This window comes from Mustela nivalis (assembly GCF_964662115.1).
Source record: "Mustela nivalis genome assembly, chromosome: 3".
In the NCBI taxonomy this organism is placed as follows: domain Eukaryota; kingdom Metazoa; phylum Chordata; class Mammalia; order Carnivora; family Mustelidae; genus Mustela; species Mustela nivalis.
The window spans coordinates 141,337,184-141,357,014 of record NC_139022.1 but is presented as its reverse complement, the minus strand read 5'-3'; the positions used below and the strand labels follow the sequence as shown (position 1 = coordinate 141,357,014).

The 19,831-nt window shown below is 41.5% G+C and overlaps 1 protein-coding gene and 1 long non-coding RNA gene across 2 annotated transcripts in view; both read left to right on the top strand.

Moving 5' to 3' along the window:
- Positions 1-8,541, top strand: part of SNX18 (sorting nexin 18) — a 29,459-nt gene extending 20,918 nt beyond the window's left edge. The window contains exon 2 of the mRNA XM_082723225.1: positions 5,893-8,541. Within this exon, the coding sequence (XP_082579351.1) occupies positions 5,893-6,146 (254 nt within the window). The 3' untranslated portion in view covers positions 6,147-8,541. The remainder of the gene's footprint in view (positions 1-5,892) is intronic.
- A 4,767-nt stretch (positions 8,542-13,308) lies between these two features.
- On the top strand, positions 13,309-16,958 carry LOC309860783. Its single transcript, XR_014309636.1, has 2 exons — positions 13,309-14,060; positions 14,195-16,958. It is a non-coding gene; the product is annotated as an uncharacterized lncRNA (long non-coding RNA).
- The last annotated feature ends 2,873 nt before the right edge of the window (positions 16,959-19,831 follow it).

The window sequence follows — 19,831 nt, the reverse complement described above, 5'->3', positions numbered from 1 at the left end:
TTTTACAAAAGATAACATGTATTTTTAATTGGCTTAGGATGTTGCTGTCATCCTGAACTTTAACAACCAGCAACTGTGTGCTCCTAGAGGGACCCGGGCCACTGTCACTTCAATTCAGGATATATTGAGGAACTCTTAATGATTTTTTTTTTTTAAAGATTTTATTTATTTGACAGAGAGAGAGAGCAATCACAGGCTGGCAGAGAGGCAGGCGGGGGGGGGGGGTGGGAGGGGGTTAGCAGGCTCCCTGCTGAGCAGAAAACGCAATGCAGCGCTCTAACCCAGGACCCTGGGATCATGACCTGAACCGAAGGCAGAGGCTTAACACTGAGCTACCCAGGTGCTCCCTCCTGATGATTTTTTTGAAAAGTATTTTGCCATCAGCTTGTTTTGTTGTTAATCATCTTTTTTCTGAAAGCAGATCTGAAGTAAATCAGTTCAGCTACATTTCAGTTAAAAAGGAATTTGTTTCAAAATTTGCTCTTAATTCATGGTATAATCTCACAACTCCTTATACATGGCACTCACTATTCTACCAGAGTTTGTACCTTTGAAGTGTGCTGTTCGGTACATTCGTATGCTGTTTTGTATAGGTCTTTAATTGTTTCCGGCAGGGAAGTCACCCTAAAAAATAATTTGAGCCCCCAAAACAGGAACTCTGTCTCTTTAAAAAAAAAAAAAATCTCTTACATCTCTGCTGCCGTAATCCTGATATATTATGCTAATAGATTTGAATTGCAATAAGTGTGTTAAACCAAAATTCCAAGTGGAATTGGCCTTTGGGTCCTTACTCTCCTTAATGGTTTGTTCTGTCCTTCCTTGTTTGCAAATAAAGTAATTTTTTTGCTGGGATGTCCAACTCTATCAGCCTCTGTATCCCTAAAGTGATTGTGTGTTACTATTTTTGGTTGTAGTTCTTAACTTATATAATCTTTCAATAGGATCTAAGCAGACAGGACAAGTCAGAGAAAGACACCCCTTCCCTTCCATGTACGTTTGGGCTCATATTTTTCAAAATTGTGAAGTACGTGCTGCTTTTTCAGTGTTTTGTTCTGTGGCACCTACGTGTTGTTACAAAGACAAGAAAATCAGACATCTTATAAATATTAAATTGCTTTACAGAAGGCACAGTTAGTGAATTCAGTGAGATTAATAAGATTCTAGAGGGAAATTTTCAAAAACTATATAGTTCCTCCAAGGCCTTCTGAGTTGCATATCAAAATAGAAGCCAGGGACTTGATGAGGAAGGTGAGAAGGCTGCTACCGGAGCCTCAGCCACAAGTATGGGGCACGTGGGGAGGCCTGTGGGGAAGCCTGTGGGGAAGACATAGCTGATTCTCAGCTGCCCAGCTTTTATCCCTCAGCACCCTGCTCACCTAAGCCCGCCTGGCTTTTTTTGCCCATTCAGGTTTCAGTTTCTTTTCTAAATATTTCCCAATAGTGTTTGCTTTGAAGTCAGTAATGCATTCACATTCCATCTCCACATCTGATCTGGTTACCTGGCCAATTTGATACTCAAAGAGGTTGAGTAGCTTTCCCACTTTTCTTGTAAAAATAATATCTGTTGTAAAATTGCAATAGGGTTAGTGATAGTGATAGCATATGAAAAGTGCCTACACACACACACACACACACACACACGTATAATTAACATACAGTGCTACATTAGTGTCAGCTGTACAGTATAATGATTCAACAATACTGTACATTATTTACTGCTCTGTTTTACCCATACCCCATCCACCTCCCCAACAAATTGGCAACCACCAGTTTGTTCTCTGTATTTAAGAGTCTGTTTTGTTTGTTTCTTTTTTCCCTTTGTTTCTTAAATTCCACATATGAGTGAGAGCATATGGTATTTGTGCTTCTCTGGCTCACTTATTTTACTTAGCATTATACCTTCTTGCTCCATCCGGGTTGTTGCAAACGGCAAGATTTAATTTTTATGGCTAAGTGTGTGTGCGTGTACACACATCTTTTTAATCCATTCTGTCAAGGACTTTCAGGTTGCTTCCACATCTTGGCTATTGTAAGTAATGCTGCAATAAACATAAGGGTGCATATATCTTTTCAGATTAGTGTTTTCATTTTCTTTGGGCAAATATCCAACAGTGGAATTACTGGATCGTGTGGTAATTCTATTTTTAATTTTTTTAGGAATCTCCATACTGTTTTGTACAGTAGCTACACCAGTTCGCATTCCTAACAAACAGTGTGTGAGAATTCCCTTTTCTCCACATCCTCGCCAATACTTGATATTTCTTGTGGTTTTTTTATTTTGGTCATTCTGACAGATATAAAATGATATTTCATTTCATTTCAGTTCAGTTTTAATTTACATTTCCTCTTATGATGTGTGATGTTGAGCATCTTTTCATGTCTCTGTTGGCCTTCTATATATTGTCTTTGGGAAAATGTCAGTCCAGGTCCTCTGCTCATTTTTTAATTGGATTATTATTGTTTTTTTTTTTTTTTGGTGTTGTAGAAGTCCTTTATATATTTTAGGTATTAAAAACCCCTTATCAGAAGTATCATTTGCAAATATCTGATTCGGTAGGTAGGCTTTTTGTTGATAGTTTCCTTTGCTGTGCAAAAACTTCTTGTTATGCTGTAGTGCCAATAGTTTAATTTTGCTTTTGTTTCCCTTGCCAGAGAAGACATGTCTAGAAATAGTGTCTACCACTGATGTCAAAGAAATTACTGCCTGTGTTCTCTTCTAGGAATTTTATGGTTTCACTTCTCACATTTAGGTCTTTAATCCATTTGGGGTTTATTTTTGTTCATGGTATATGAAAATGGTCCAATTTCATTGTTTTGCATATAGCTGTCCCGTTTTCCCAGCACTGTTTGTTGTTTTCTTCCCATTATAAATTCTTGCCTCCTTTGTAATAATGGACCATAAAAATTTGAGTTTATATCTAGACTCTATTCTGTTCCACTGACCTATGTGTCTATTTTTGTGCCAGTACCATACTGTTTTTGATTAATACAGCTTTGTAGTAGTATATCTTGAAATCTGGAATTGTGATACTTCTAGCTTTGTTCTTCTTTTTCAAGATTGCTTTGGCTATTCAGGGTCTTTTGTGGTTCCATACACATTTTAGCATAGTGTCTAGCATATATTATTCCTATTTTTGGAAGCTACTATTTACTTTTTATATATGCCTGTTCCCTGCTCACTTCCCACTCCCAACCTTGTCCTTAGCCCAGTGTCTGGCATGTAGTAGGTCCTCTGAGCATTTTCTCTTGTGATACAGTTTTACTTATTATCTTGGAGAAAGATCCATTTAACTTCCATGCAGAATTATGTCCTTTGTGGTTCTGTTTCACTGCATGTCCTGATTGTGTGCCTGTCCTCTGTGTGCTTTGCCAAGTGGCTTCCTTAAGAAGGAACGGAGTCGGGGGTGGGTGGGGAGTGAGGTCTTGAATGCTGAAATATTTGAATCTCCTTGTAGCACTATGCTCTATACACATCAGGTCTTCCATAAATGTTTGTTGAACGAATTCAGATCCTTGCCACAGAGCTGAGCCTTTGGGGGACTTTGAAGGTAGCAACATTTGTGTTACTTGTAAATTCATACTTGGGGGAAAAATGAGTCTTAAATGCCCGTTGACTCCTTTGGGAAGTACACTTAAAAAACTTAACAGGTGTTAAATGCCAAAGGTCCTTAAGCCTCAGAGAGATTTAATGCTTGCCATTGTGTCCAAGAGTTTTAAAAATGTATGCCTGTGTGATAAATTGTGAGAACTTGAGACTTAATCAATGTTAGGTTGGTTTTTAAAGCAGCACATCTGTAATTCCATATACTAGCGGGTCGCTTCTAAGAACTTGGTGATCTCATTCAGAGTTGGACGAGCTGCAACTTTGTTGATGTTCACCAAGCTCCCGGTCAGGCCTCAGAAGCCCTGTCTGCAGGACTCTATTCTCCAGGCTGTAGAAGCTGGAACGAATAATCCATGCAGCATGCCGCAGAGACACATCATGGATGTGCAGGGTGGGACACTGCGTGTCCTCACTGTTGTCCCAGTGCGCTCTGGCACCTGGGAGTGGAATCACGATAAAATAGTCAAATCATCTGAGTCTCTTAACTTCCCGTTTCCTCTCATTCTGTCTTTCTTTTTGCCAATTTAAACATGTATTTCATAATTGCATATTCTCAGTCATCTTTTTGAAAAAATTTTCCTTTATTTCTGTCTCATATGCTTTCCTGGTCCTTTTGACTTTAATTTTTGTATATAAATTGTAAGCTTAAACAAGTATAAGAAAGATAAATTTGCTATAAAAATTTCTTTCTGTTTTTGGGAGGAGAGTTCTTTCTCTTTAGTATAAATGACAAGCAGGCAGATTTTGTGACTTCGCTAGTCCTGCCGGCAGTGGCAGATAGGTGTCAAGTGTCCACTTCCAGAGGGATGGCGTCCTGACGGGATGGCTCAGGGGTCTTCTTGAAGCCATGTTAATGCAAATGATTTCTCTCTACAGAGGAGACCCCGCATCTCTGCTGTGGGGTAAGGTGGAAGTCTCTACTGCTTCTCACTTAAAGACCTCATTTAGAACAAAGAAATGAAAATGTACATACATACCTGTAAATGTATGTATAACACCTTTAATTTCTCAGGTTTTTGAGCTATGCCAAAAACGCCTCCCTGAGGGTTTTATGTAATGCTAGGTCTAACTGTATTATTTAGGAGATGTGAAGAAATTTAGAATAGGGGTTTTCCCCTTGTGTATTTCACCATTGACTAAAACTGAACATTTCTGAACCAGAATTCCTCTGCTTTCGCACCTCCTCCTAAACAGCTTCCCTTCTTTTGTCCCCCTTGGTCTCACCATGTTGAAGACTGCCCAGCCAGGTGTCTGGGACATTTCTCTCTCCCCTTTGGTCATGGGTTATTAGAGTAAGTGCTGGATAGAGTTGGAAGATTAGAATTCTTGAGCTGGCCATGTTCAAGTGATTTGAGCTTCATCATCGTTCATTTCCAAGAACCTGTGAAGATCCTTTGTTTCCTACACCTAAACATCTTTAGCTCTCTGTGTCTTCATGTAATGATGCTTTTGGGGGCAATCCGCCCTCATGTGGCACCTGCCAGAGCGACCGTGCTTGCATATACCCTCTGGTGACATTACTTGACAAGAGGCTATCGCCCCGCTGGCTTTATTCCCAGGTTATCACTAAAGCAAACTCAAAGCTCCTTGATCCTTAAACCCCTCAAGGAAAGGTGGTAAACTCTTCCTTCACAAGGGCCTCAGTGCTCCGGGGTGGGTCTCCTGGTGGAACATGGAATTGCCCCTTCATTGGCCAACTCCACTAAGGGAGGCTTCCCATTGCAGACTGCCCTCATTTCTAAGGCCCCTCCCTGACATGGCCTGATTACTAAAACACAAAGCTGGCACTAACATGTTATCAGAGTCTAATTCTAGAATCTTATGTAAGAATTCTTCCGGGAGACTTTCTTAGGAAGTAGATTTTTACCTTCTCTGGGGTAACGTGTTTATAGATAACTTTCTTGTTACAGGTGTGTGTCATGGTGTCACACCCTTTCTCTTAAGTAAAAATCCAGTTTCTTGCTTTGTATGTTTAGAGATAGCCCCTTGCTGCAGTTTATGATCTGTTCCATATAGTCTCTCTACTCGGAGGAGATGAAATACACTGTAGATACTTGGTCACTTACTTGACAAGTGCTGGTTTAGAGTAGTGAAATCACAGCAGTGGAGGGGTTTTGAGAAACCCTATCAGATTCCTTAGTTTTTTAATAATGGTTATCCCTTTAGGTTCCAGAGGGCCTTAAATAGCGTGGGCAAGTATTTATAATGCTCGAGAGTCTGTTTGCTGTGTAGCTGTGCCATTGGGATACATACGTATATGTACTTAATTAATTTTTTTTTAACTACAGGAGCTCTTACCAAAGTAAAGGAGAGTAGGCGACACGTGGAAGAAGGGAAGATGGAGCTGCAGAAGGCCGATGGCATTCAAGATCGCTGTAACACTATTTCCTTTGCCACTTTGGCTGAAATTCACCACTTCCATCAAATCCGAGTAAGAGACTTTAAATCACAGATGCAGCATTTCTTACAACAGCAAATAATATTTTTCCAAAAAGTGACACAGAAGTTGGAAGAAGCTCTTCACAAATATGATAGTGTTTAATGACTGGACATTGGGTTGTGGACTTTTTTCAGTTCAAGGATATTTCTACAGCAGAGTAAAAACTGCCATCAAAGAGCTATTGCCAACTGTCAGTGGTGGTACAAGGATGGTTTTGTGTCTGGTGAAGCGCGGCTGAATATGTAATTATGTAGGAAAGAAGCAGTTAATATGGGTATATAATAGAAACAGTACCACACATTGTAACTAAATTATACTATGTATGCCTACACTACCATTGTAACTTTTGGAATAATGATTATACTATTTGCCTTATTGCTTTTTGAAGTATGGGTATTTTAGTGCATACTTTGTAGACCTCAAAACCCATGAAGGGTCTCAAAGCAGCTGGCTGGATGGAAGCCTGCTGTGGATGCCTTTTTACTCTCATAGATTGGGATTACCTAAATTCAACCTATTCTCTGTTTACAAACTCCAACTAGAGCAGCTATGCGACTTTGTGCCTTTAAACTCTTGGTTTTTCATTTCTCCACTCCCTCCCCCCCCCTTTTTTTTTAAAGTAACCACAACTTTTCTGATCGAAAGAGTGAAAGGCCAGTGCACATAACGACAGACCTGTTGGTAACCTCATATTGGCGCTGGGCGGGGTGGGCGGATCAGCTGTCCTCCACCTGCACGGCCAGTTTTGTCTCCTGGTACATGCTGGTGAGCACTGTTGAGGGAGGCCCGATGCTCATCTTTGGACACAAAGTCTGTTAGAGGAGAAATGGTGCCACCCTGTTCCCTTAGACACTGTGGTAGCATAGCCTCTTCACGCAAGTGTCCTGGAAACTTGGCGTGGAAAATGACACGAAAATGTCTTAGAACACAGAGGAGGAGGAGTCTGATCAGTTGGGGACACAAGCACAGAATCAGTGATGACACATACTCGGTTTTAATTCTTCGGAGGGTTTTCTTCTCTCTTTCTTTCTTTCTTTCCTTCTAGCTTGAAGATTTTAATATTCAGTTTTTTTTTTTTTTTAATGGATCTACACTGTTAACTGATTGAGACTCCACTGTGATTCACTCGTTTACTTAATCAAAAACTTTTCAGGGATGTCTGTAAAATTCAGTGTTATACGTGATTGAAAGTAGTGTTGGTTGATCTAAAGAGGGACCAGAAATAATTTCTACTATTCCAAATGCTGAAGGAAAAAAATAATAATAATTTTTTTAAACTATTGATAAGCCCCCAGGACATTTAACCTTAAAATTGTTTTAAATATATTATTTTATTATTATAAGGGAAATATGAATGGCTGATAAATACCAAAAAGATTCAAAAGCAGCTTAATTTAAAAAGCACAAAGAGATTCTGGCTTCAGATGCCAAAAAATCTCTCAATGTTTTTATAGTTGCTGAGTTATAAATAATGTGATTTTTGAGTTTACAGATTTATAAATTGTCACTGAAAGGTTAAAGTATCTACTGTTTTTATGAAGTCAGACTTATGCTGCCTCAGAAGTCCCTGGGTATTGAAATGGTAACACAGAAGTAAAGAGGTCAGTTTGAAATTTTGGTGAGTCACATTGATTAAAAGAGAAAGGGTCAATTTACAGACAGTCAAAAAAGAAAGGATTACTGAAATAATTACTCAATAGCATATTTACTCTAAAAAAATCATCTCATATGGGTTGAATTTTTAAGATCAGAGTGTCATAATTTTGATCAAAATTTTATACCTTAGGTAACTTAGAGCCAGATTTAACATCATGTGGCTTCGTCTTTACTCCAGATACATGGAATTGTAACCAAATATATCGTTCTCTCAAAAGTAACTTCCTCTTGTTGATTGCAAAATACACTTCTATAAACAAAACCCATATATATATTTTAACTTTACTGCAGAAGTTTGGAGATTATAATTGTAGCATTTGATTTAAGTTTGAGTCTGTATTGGACAGATAAGCACTATGCTTTTCAAATGATTTGAAAATCAGTTTTATTTGCCTCTTTATTTTGATGGTGGTTTGATTTTTTTTTTTCCTAAATCACTAAAATTGTGCATTGGTAGCATGGAAATTATCTGAGGTGTCTTTATGATTGTGCTTTAGCCAGGGTGGACATGCTTAAATTATAAAAACTAAAGTACAAGGAGGAGTAAGTTCTTGCTGCCTACTTAGAAGAGAAATTTTGTTCTTCATAACTACATAACATTATAATGCCACTGATTCATAAGGGGTTTAAATGAATTCTTTGGGGGTCGGACACCAGAATTATTAGTGTTCATTTTCATCTAAGATCTTTATTTCTCTAACGTTCTTGGTCCTATTGAAACATTTCAGTATACAAAAATACTGCAATGTTAATACCCAAGAGAAAAGCCATCATAATGTGTATGCTGGTCATCATGATCAGTGTGGTACAGTTTTTTAAAAATAAACTATCATGCCCTTCATGCCATTATTTGTCTTTATTTCTATAATTTATAATCTTGATACGTGATGTATTTATAACATGAGGGTGCCCACTTGAGCCTGGTTGCTATTTTCATTACAAACGGGCTTATTGATGTGCTGTAATTGTCCCGCAGTGAGACTGGGTCTGCAGCCATGCTCTATAGCCCTGTGATTCTCAGGCTGTTGTATCTAAAGGTACAGTTTAAACCCAGAACAAGGGAACACATTTGGAAGTGCAGCAAAGTCCGTGCACGTTGGCATGCATAGAGTAGTAGTGGGAAATAGTTTCCTGGGCTTCACTGATAATCGTTGTCACGTATGTGTTCGTAACAACACAGCAGATCCTCAAATGCCAGGTTTTAATTGTCTTACGTTTTGCTGCTGTTCTCATAATTAAGAACTTGAAAAATGTTCCAGTCTGTCAAGTCAAGCATGTAAAATTTATGTACCGACCTTTAAATGTCATTCTTTACCAATTTCATTGCTATAGGCGTTTTTTGTTTTTTTTTTCCTATTTAGGTCTTCATTTCCTCAGAATCAAATACCATGTCTGATACCTTTAAATCAATAAGAATTATCCAGTTTTCTCATTTGCAGTCTTATCTTTGGCTAACAGAATAAGCAAAATAGGGTATTAGTTATTTATAGACTAAGAATGTTGAACATTGTTTTATTCAAATGTTATAATTAGTGCAGATCAGTCATGTTTATCTTTTAAAAAAATAAACATAGGTTGCTTTATTTCTCAGCTTCAGTGGGATATGATAATTATTTTTTTCTTTAGTAGTCAAGGAGGCATTTATTTAATGTGAAAGACTTATATAAAAAAAAAAAGTAGAAGAGTGTGCTCACTGTCTTTATCTTCCTTCTACAGTTGCCATAGACATCGTTCATGAAACGATCTAGTCTGACTAAGCATTCAGGTAGTCCCACTGAGTATCTGCTTATATTAGTATCTTCCATAACTATTAGGTGTATAGCAGTAAATTGTGAGTGAGATGTTCTGAAATAATAGCTACTGTGAGTCTAGCACCTGACACATAATAGGTACTTGAGTAAAGTACTTCACACCATCTCTCTTAGGGTCTGTCGCTGTTGGTTGCCAGAAATCAGACAGCTCAAACCATCCTCATTTGCCATATAAAGGATCATGGATGGGTACAGGGACCTGGTGAATCCCACACGAGGCCAAAGTCCCATCTGGAACCAAGCTTGCCTTCTATGTGAGGCTTTCTAATCTAGGTCAGCTTCTTTTCTTTATGAATCTGTTTCATTCTTTTTTCCCTTTTTTAAAAATTTTTATTTATTTATTTTTTTTATGTCCAGTGGCTCGGTTTTCTCAGCACCTTCCAGTATGTCTAAAATGGCCCAGACATCTTTTATTAGGTCACAGGGTTCCTTAAGCTAGTGGGGGACACCTGACCCAAGTTGGACAGATCAGCTGTGGATTGGTAGGCATGAGATGGAGAGGTTCTTTTAAAGGGTATGTGAGGGAGGAAAGAAAATGGTTGGAAGGTCTTAAAATGGACTTCATGTGCTTGTCCTCAATAAATCTGGAGACTCTATCTCCTTTTTATAGGTGAATTAAAAGGATCAGAGATATCTAGTATCTTTTGCCCAAGATATACAAACTGAGTGATAGAGCTGAGAGTCAAATGGGGATTTGACTCAGATCTGTGCTAATTTAAACAAGACTACATTGGATGTCGTTTCCCTGCTTCTCAAAAACTCCACCACTTTTCCCAGGTGCCCACTGCTAGAACGATAGGTATTCCATTCTGCTTTGTGCACTGGGCATGAAGCTGGTGCAAAGGGAATCTCTGAAAGTCCCCTCTCTGCATTCATTTCTGTTGGGAAAGGTGAGAACCTACTGTCCTGTCACCATGTGCCTGGCTATTTATGGGCTGTGCTGCTGTCTCAATGGGGGAAGCAGGAAAAGTGTAACATTTCCATAGTGATACGAGGGAGAGAGGAAAAGAGCCAAAACCCAGTGGTTTCCCCTTCTCTCCAACTCCTGCCTCCATGCAAATATACACGGGTTTCAGTTGCTGTCAGAATGGCCCTGGCAGAACTACAGGGACCAACGTCAAGTCGAATGTTAAATTCCAGGTGGTCAGGGTTAGCCTGTGACATGGGAAGTTCCACTTGGTCACATGTAGAAGCAACAAAATTCCTCCTGTAGTAAGCTCTGGGAAGTGAAGTAGACTTGGGAGCAGAATACAGAAGGATGCTGTGCTCGGTAGCTAGGAGCAGGAACCTGGAGAAACCTGCTGAGCGTCTGCATTCATCTGAGGCCTCTGGGCGAGGGCCAAGTTAATTGGATTGGGTCATGGCTAAAGCCTTTCTAGGGATCATTGGTTCCTCCCACTTGGCCCTGTTCCCAGGATGTCCCAATCCCATCATTCCTGTGACAGAGATGGAGCTCCAGTACTGCTCCAGGGGCCTGTCTAATTTGAAGAACAGTTTTACTTCCTTGGGTGAACTTGTACCAGAAGTCTGCCTAACACAAGGCCAGACGTCCCTACGAAGCTACCTTCAAAGGGGCTTAGAAACATGGGGTATTCTGTTGCTGTGAGTTGCATCAGCCTATCTGGAAGTGCTTTCTAATTTGAAAGGGGCCAGATGCACCAGACCTTGTTTTGGTCGTGATTTAAATTTTCAGGCGCTGCAGGAAATGGCTCTCAGGGCTTAATAACTGCTGAGTTGTTGGACTTGTCTGCAAGCACAGTGGGGAAGCTGACCCAGCATTACAGTGAGAAAGGCAGTGTGCTGGAGCTAGGGGTCACAGCCTGGCTTCTCTCCTGAATGACCTCGGATAATTCACCAACCCGCCTCTGAGCCTCCATTTCCTCAATGGCAGGACAGGCCTACTTAGATTTTATTGAATTTTTGAGAGTGTTAGATTAACCAGTAAGTAAAATCATCAGTCATTTTGCAGTACTCCCTTTATAGATAACATGGGAAGCGATAAAAAAAAAAAAAAAAAAAGAACAGAAGTAGGTATTTAATAAATGATAGCCACTTTCCCAAACACCATGTGACCTTGAGCTAGTCATTTAATCTCTCTGAGACAGTTTTCTGTCTGCAGTGGAATCTAGTTATCCCCCTTCACAGAAATCCTATGAGAATTGAATGACAAAAACCCTAAGCCCAAAGCATGGCAGGAGCAAGAACAATAAATATCCTCTGTGATGATGTGACAAGCAGTAAGATGAAGGATTTAAGCCATAAGAACTTCTTACCAGCTGTGCTGTGGAAAATTAAAGAACCCATACTTAGGGTCCAGTCAGGCAGGACATCCTGCTTTGGCATGGCTCTTTCACCTTCTACCTACTGTGGGTAGCGCTCCCCCAATCCACCCTGGCCCCCAGGTCCAGACCCCTCTCCAGGTTCTTGCTCCCAGAACCCTGCGTCGTGTCCTCAGTACCCTGGAAGCCTTGTTCATCACTTCCCAGACTGATCAAATTCCTCCTGGTGGGCTTGGGAGGAGCTCACCTTTTCAGAGAGAACCCCTTTCCAATAAGGCTCCCCAGATCTTAAAGACCTAAATACCAGTGTATTTAGAAAGTGGTCCTGGCAGCTCGTACCAAAAATATCTGCAGAAGACAGCTCAGAATTCCGTTTCTGTTCACTAGATTAATGATGATTGTATTGACATCTCTGCTTTCACACCTTAAACATAGGTACCTGAAGCCTAGGACTAAGAGGGGCAGTATGCTCAGTATTTAGTATCTTAGCCCTGACCTCATACCAATTGCAGATACTTAATCTAAATCATGTCAACGCCTTCATTCTGGGAAGTTAAACGTAAGGCCTCTGAGTGGCTTTTAGAGTAACTGTGCCCTGAAATCGAATTTTGGCATTTGGTTAGACAACTTGATTCTGTTTTTGTTTAACCTAGCACTTTTAGAAAATGTGGTTTTCAGTTTTGATTCAGAGTGGTTCCCTTGAGGAGAAAAATCTTGAAAAAAAGATTGAAAACAGGTAAAGGATTTAGCAAATTAGGTTCAGCTTTAAACCGATGGTGTTCATTGTATCTGTTGGTATTCCACATCTAGTTTTGATTTTTTTTTTTATCACCTGGCCCAGTTATGAACTCCCATGTGAGCCAATTGGAGTAGCAGGTGCCAGCCACAGAATTGGTACAAGGCTGCAGGTAGGGATACCATCAAGTCCCTGAGCTGTGTTCTTTATCTGAACTGAAGTACTGACAGGGCAGGTGGGACCTGTAATCCCAGAAAAAGGGCTTTCTTGAAAAATGTTGCTTTTAATGGCTCCTATTCTGGAACCCCTGGAAAGAAAATTTGACCTTTTAGGTACTCATGCTGACAGGTGATTTCTGATAAATTGCAGTTATCTGAAGGGTTTAAAACTATAGGTGTCAGTCATTTAAAAAAGAAGAAGAAGAAGAAGAAGAAGAAGAAGACAAGAAGACTCTTTATATAGCAATATGGAATTTTACCAAGGTGGGGGAAAAGGGCAGAACTATTTTATATGCTATACTTTAAAAGAAAATAAATACATTTCCTTATATATCCGTAGGTTATTTCTGTAAGTAGATGGAAATAGTTGGTTGCAAGGTAACATTGTTTGCTTTGGGGTCTGGGAACTGGGTGTCTGGGGGACAGGGGTGGGCAGAAGATTTTTATTATATACCTTTTGTATCTTTTGAACTTGAATGTATTTTTCATTTAAAAAATAAAAAGTAAAGATAACTAAAGACAAATTTTAAAACTGATAAAGGAAGTACCGGAAAAAAAAAAAAAAGATTGTAAGAAGGAAGATGGACTCTGTGCCAGCCCCACTAAGACCTGGAAGCAAACTGGACACGCGTAGAAGGAATGATCTTGTATGGACCATGGACTCACAAGAATGACCAAGTCAGTCTTCATTGTGTCACTTCTTGTTGAAACACCTCAGCATGAGGACATGTGCTATTCAGATGAACGTGTGAAGTGGGCTGTGAAGGGAGAGATGACTGAACCGTAGTCTGTTGTTCTCTGTGGTAACCCCTCATCCTCTTCCCTGTCCTGTGAAGCCTTCCCCAGTGCTCCAGTCTCAGGGCCTCAGCCTTTGCCTACACCCCTCTGACTTTGGGGATGGCATTTAGCAGCCAAACACCCACAGATCCTGGACTGACGTCTGCTTCTCACTCCTACCACTTAGACGTTGAGTGATCCTCATGCTCTAGATCGGATACAGACACCTGACGTCACCTCCATGATTTGATCTATAGAACTCTCCTGCAAAACCATTTTACAAACAAATATTCTTTAAGGGTCTCTCAGCCAGAAAGAGGCAGCACTGGGATTTGAACCCAGGTCCCCTGACTCCACAGCATGTTATCCCACAACCCACTTGAGAATGCGGGGCGAAGTGCTGGAGTCCGTGAGGAGGTGGTGGTAGTCTCCTTGAGGACCAGCCCTGTCCCTGACTTACTCCTCCTCGGGGGATGGTAGGCACCAGCGGCGATGACAGGAAAACTTGGTTTGGAAAGCAGATCTTTGTGACTCACCAGGTAATTGAATAACCCTGAACTTCCTCTGAAAGAAACCCAGAATGGCTAGCCCTCCATGCCCGTGCTGTCAGCACCAGAGGTCGGGGCGCTGGGGTGGGCAGTTTTCCACAGACGGACCTCTGTTGTGCTTGCAGGGGATGGAAGAGGCGGCAGCCCCGGGAGGAGACAGCAGCCCTGCCCAGCGACAGCCGCAGTTCCGCTGCGAGCCTGCCGGATTCAAATCTGTGCTCAGTGATGCGACCTATGACAGCACCTCACGCCCTACCCAGCCACTGGGGAACAGCTTCTGCTTGGACTGTCAGATTCCCGTGTGCCAGGTGACTGCTGTCTGCTCTCCCTAAACACAACCTGCAGGGTTTGGAAGAGAAGCCAGGCTAAGCTCCAAGCTCCGGGAGTTAGGAGGAAGGCTGGGCTCTGAGCAGGTGGCCAGGCCTCCCACAGTTAAGACCAGGAACTCACTGCCATCAGAGCTGTTTGCCGTCTGAAGACCTAAGTGAGACGAACAAGTGATAAATTGCCATGCTGCTTCTGTTACTCCTCATTACAGAAACTTTGGGTGGGACCAGGCTACATGTCTTCTGACCAGCGGATTTTCTCCTGCTTTACCTAATGGGAGACCAAGTTATCGTGGAAACATTGCTATGGAAATGGTAGTTACCCCAAATCAACTCACATTTGAGTCATTTAGCTTCAAAAGCCGGGTGAAGCCACCAGCACAGCAGAGACGCCCTAGATACTTGGGTCGATTGATTTTTTCATTTGTCAACAAATAGTCATTAAATTCCTAATTTCCAGGCATTGGTCTAGGCACTAGGAATACAACATTGAGCAAAACCAGCCCACATCCATGCCCTTATGAACTTATATTCCAATGGGAGGAGATATAATATATTCAAATTAGTGAAATATATAGGTGGTGATAAGGGATAAGGGGAAAAATAAAGTGGGGAAGGGGGGGTATGAGTTGTGAGGGGTGGGAGAATTTGTTATTTTAAGTAAAGTGTCCAGGACAGGCCTCCAACCTGAAGTAAAGACCCGAAGGACTCAAGCGTGGAGCCATGTGAATACCCAGGGGAAGAACATTCTAGAACACTAATAGCAAGTGCAAAGGCCCTGTGGCAGGAGGGCTTACCTGGTTAAAAGACCATCAGGGAGGTAGGATGGGATGGGAATGGGAATAGGGTGTAGGGAGTAGAAGGTAGAGGTGGTGGTGGTACAGGGCTGAGCAGGAAGAGATGATTCCCAGAGGTGGGGGGATCCAGGTCACAGAAGGCCAGATATAGGCTGTTGTGAGGACTTTGGCTTTTTCTCTGAGAGGGGGATCCCTGGAGGGTTTGGGCAGGAAAAAAAAGCATGATTTACCTCCTGTTGTGATAGGGTCACAATGGCTAATCTATAGGGGTAGCAAAGGCAGAAACAGGGAGCCCAGTTAGGAGACCTTCTGATAATCCAGGTATGATGGGGGCCCACACTAAGGTGGAAGCAGTGGAGGCTGAGGATAGTCGGGTTGAATTCCTTGACCAGGGCACCGTGTCCCCAGTGTGGAGCTTAGTGAGCCCAAGAACAGTGTCTTTCTTTGTTTCCTTTGCTTCTGTGGCTGAGGATTGCCCTTTTGATGGATAATTTCTTACTTTTTAGTTAAATGATCTATCTTGCTCTGATTAAAGAGCCATTTGTTCTCTTTAGAGTGACTCTTCTGATCTATTAAATATTGATTTCATAACTCAGCTCTAAGAGAATACTTTTAAGTTCTTAGGGGCCACCTCATCACTGCCGCCCCCCCCCCCCGAGGTATAGTAGCCTGACTAGAGAGGTCTGACACAGAAAATCGACTCCCAAGTTTCTGGGGACACATATCCATATTTCAGCAGGAGATTGACCATCCTGGTTAGGGCCTGAGAATCTTTTATTTCTCTGAGTGTGGTTCTGTCTGCCTGGTTGCCATGGTGGCCCCCTCTGACCAATGCTGGGGTCTCCAACATAGGGGTTGAGGGCCCAGCAGGTGTCTCTCCATCCACCCAGGGGACCTCCTAACTGCCTGCTCAGGCTGTGGCCCCATGACATTTGCAACTGAGTGGGCAAACTTTAACAGATCATTCACAATTCTTTTGGATTCCTTCCCCCTCCCTTAATGTGCAAATATCTCTCTGGTCTATTGCTGTTGGCGGTTGGGCCCTCATTGTGCCCTGTGTTCTGCCTGCTGGCCAGCCAGGGTGAGGGTGCCTGTCCCGTACCCTGCAGTCTGTCCCCAGTGAGACTTTTTAGTGGTCTTCCTTTTGCTCCCATTTGTTGGACTTTTTTTGTTTTTGTTTTTAAACCACCATTGTTCGTCTTTACCATTGTTTGTCTTTTAACAAATATCTGCAAATGAGTTAATAAAATTTTAGAGGATTCCAGTTTCTCCTACTTGCCGGTATGGTATTTCTCAGTCCTGGCTTTACATTAGCATAAGGAACTTTCAAAACTATGAAGATGCCTGTACCACACTCTAAACCAGCTGTTTCTGAATGTAGAGAGCGGGGCACAGCCTTCAGTATGTTCTAAAAGCCTCCCCCGCCTTCCCCACCCAATGATTCTGAAGCACAACTTTGCTCTCTTTCTTAAAGGCAGTATAAACAGGGCCTAGCACCGGCAGGCTGTTCATTCTCCAAGGCGCTCAAAGGTTTTCTCTCAAAGCTTCTTTCTTGTCTAAGTAAGGTTTTATGGAGAGTCTGAAAGAAGAAAACGTTCATTATATAAATTCAAATGTCTGTTCCTTTACCAGAACACAGGGCCTGCAATGAACGATGAATTAATATAATTTTAGTCTGGAATCCATTGGAAAAACACAATTTTGTTTCATTGTATTTTGTATGTGTTCAGAGCAGTGATCTGTTAAATATAAATGGTTAAAATGTACCACGAAATGTTTTTCATTCTTTAATGCATTAGGGTTGGAAAGAACCAGAAATGGTTCCAGCTCGCCTGGGGCAGAGGGGCTCCCTTGGGGAGCAGACAGGGCCTGGAGGAATGAGCATGGACAGGGACTCCGAGGAACCAGGTCTTCCTTTTCTGGCCAAGGAGAGGCAGATCCCTTCATCCTCTCCTGCAAGGAAGGTTTCATGATTCTACTATGAATGTGTAGAAATAGGTTCTGAGAATATAAAACAGCTAATTCTGCAAACGTCTTTGTGTAGCATTTTTAAGTTGACTGATTTTCTCCTGTGCCACCCCACCCACACTCTGCCCTGTACGTCATGCCAGCTAGCCTTTTGTAAGCTTTTTCCTCTGCCATTAAGGCCTTCCAAGTCTTCTTTGTCTGGCTGAATCCCACTCCTCCTTTGGGACTGGGTTCAGGCATTCCCTCCTCCTGCCAGCTCTCCCTGTCTTGCCTTCCTACCCTGACTTAGTGAGGGACCCCTCCCTGTGCTCCTGATGTGCCCATGCTTTCCTCTGTCTTGGCCTTTCCTGCATTTGATAGAATTCTCGTGCCTGCTTCTCCTTCCCTACTCAGTCAGCTTCTTTTTTCTCTACCTTCCCCTGATTAGCACAGGACTTGGCATATTTATAGATTTATTTTAAGAAAGAAAGAAGACTGGGTGACCCAAAGGTACTACTGTCTCCGTGTTGTGTTCTATTTGCGATGCATTTACAAGCAGGACAATTTAGAAACTGGAATTTCTTTGCTATATTTTCCCTCTCTTTCATTTTAAATTGATTGGCAAGGTTACCTCCAGCAGCTCTCTCTTTGGTGAAAGTCTAAAATCGTCCGCATCCATGGTAATGACACGATGTTTTATCAGGCTTTTATTGATGGGGTTTAGATTGCTTTCAGATTTTGTCACAAATGGTGCTGCTCTGAACCTCTGTGCTCATTGTATTAGTTTCCTACTGTTGCTGTAACAAAAGATCGTGAACCTGGTGGTTTATAACAACACAAATTTATAACCTTCCAGTTCTGGAGGTCAGAAATCCAAAACAGATCTCATTGAGCTAAAATCAAGGTGTTGGCGGGGTTATATTTGGCTCTGGAGGCTCTTGGTGAGAATAATTTCTCTTGCCTTTTTTAGTTCTAAAGGCTACTCCATCCCTTGGCTTCTGGCTTCCTTCCACCTTAAAAACCGCAAATGTTGGTTGCGTCTTTTCACACTAACATCGAATCACTTTTCTGCTGCCTCTTCTGCCTTCCTCATCCACATTTAATTGACCCTCAGGGTTACGGCGGGCCCACCTGGTATAATCCAGCGGCATCTTATATCAGGTCCGCTGATGAGCAGCCTTCATTCTATCTGCAATCTTTATTACTCCCTGTCATGAACATGACCTACACCTTCTCGGGTTCTGGGGATTTGGATGCAGACATTTCTAGGGGACCATTATTCAATTTGTCACGGTCTTTACCTTTGAACATTTGTATGATCATCTCTGTGGAATAAATGAATGAGAAATAAACTTGCAGAGTTGTGGGGAGGGGGAGAATGCACAAACAATTTTAACTGCCCCTTAAAGGTTTCGATTTCTACTAGCGCTTGTACTCAAGCCCCTATTTCTTCTCACCCTGGCCAACTCTGAATATTTTAGTCTTTTAAAAATCGTTGCCAATCCTGCCGTTAGAAATCCATTAGTACTACAGAATTTGAAAACTAAACAAATCTGACATGTGCTGACATTAAAAAGCTGATGCGACACAGAAGTGTCCACGATTCAAAAGATGATCTTCTTTGCCTTCTCTAAGTGTCGTTAGTCAATTAATAAAGATGTGGCACAGAATCAATACTAAGGGAAATACCCTATGATGAATATTTTCTTGTTAGCAGTTCATAGATTTACTAATTTATTAATTAGTCCATTAGTATCTATCATATCCTTAATGCATGCCAGTGACCACCTGACCTCTAGGAATTTACAAGCAGTAAAAGGGGTAAGTCACAAGTGAAGGCAGGTGATTTGAAAATTGACTCTGCTTGTGTAAAATCCATCCATACAACTCACATGCTCTAATTCAGAATGGATCCCCTTTATTTTTGACAACTTCACGCTTTTTCCTAAATAGTTGGGAATCGTACAATATTGCCATATACAATTGCCAAAACTTGTCTGAGTAAAAATCTGTCAAGTCACAGGAAGTGATCTAAAAAACTGATTTTCTGAAGTAAGCCAGTTATAAAAAGGCGAATGTCACTCCAATGAGAGGCCCGGCGTGGTCAAATTCACAAAGAGAAAATAGAATGGTGGCTGCTAGGGGCTGTGGAGAGGGCGAGACGGGAGCCGTTCGATGGGGAGAGCATTTCAGTTTTGCAAGAGGAGAAGAGGTCTGGAGTTTGGTTGCATAACAGTGGGAATGGAATTAATACTACTAAACTGTACTTAAAAAGGAATGAGATGGCAAATTTTATGTCATTTATGTTTTACCACAATTTAAAGAAAAATCTAAAAACAAAACAAAACGAAAAAACAAAAACCAATCAGCTATCTACGAAGCAGTCATGGAGAGGAAGTTACTGCAAACTTTCATCGGGTGCCAGCTGTGCTGGGCATTTCCAAGCATCATTTCATTTAATCCTCACAACCACCCTGGGTGGTAGCCATAACTGATACTATGTTGCAGGTGAAGAAACTAAGTAACTTGCCCAGAGTCACACACACTGGAATTTGAGCCCAGTTTGTCTTTCTTCTGCATCCTCAGGCCTGAGGATGTGTGAGATGAATGTGATTTCCACTGAGCACCATCCTAAATATTCTTTAAAGTAGAAATGCTCTTATTACAAATGACACAAGGACACAATTCCTCA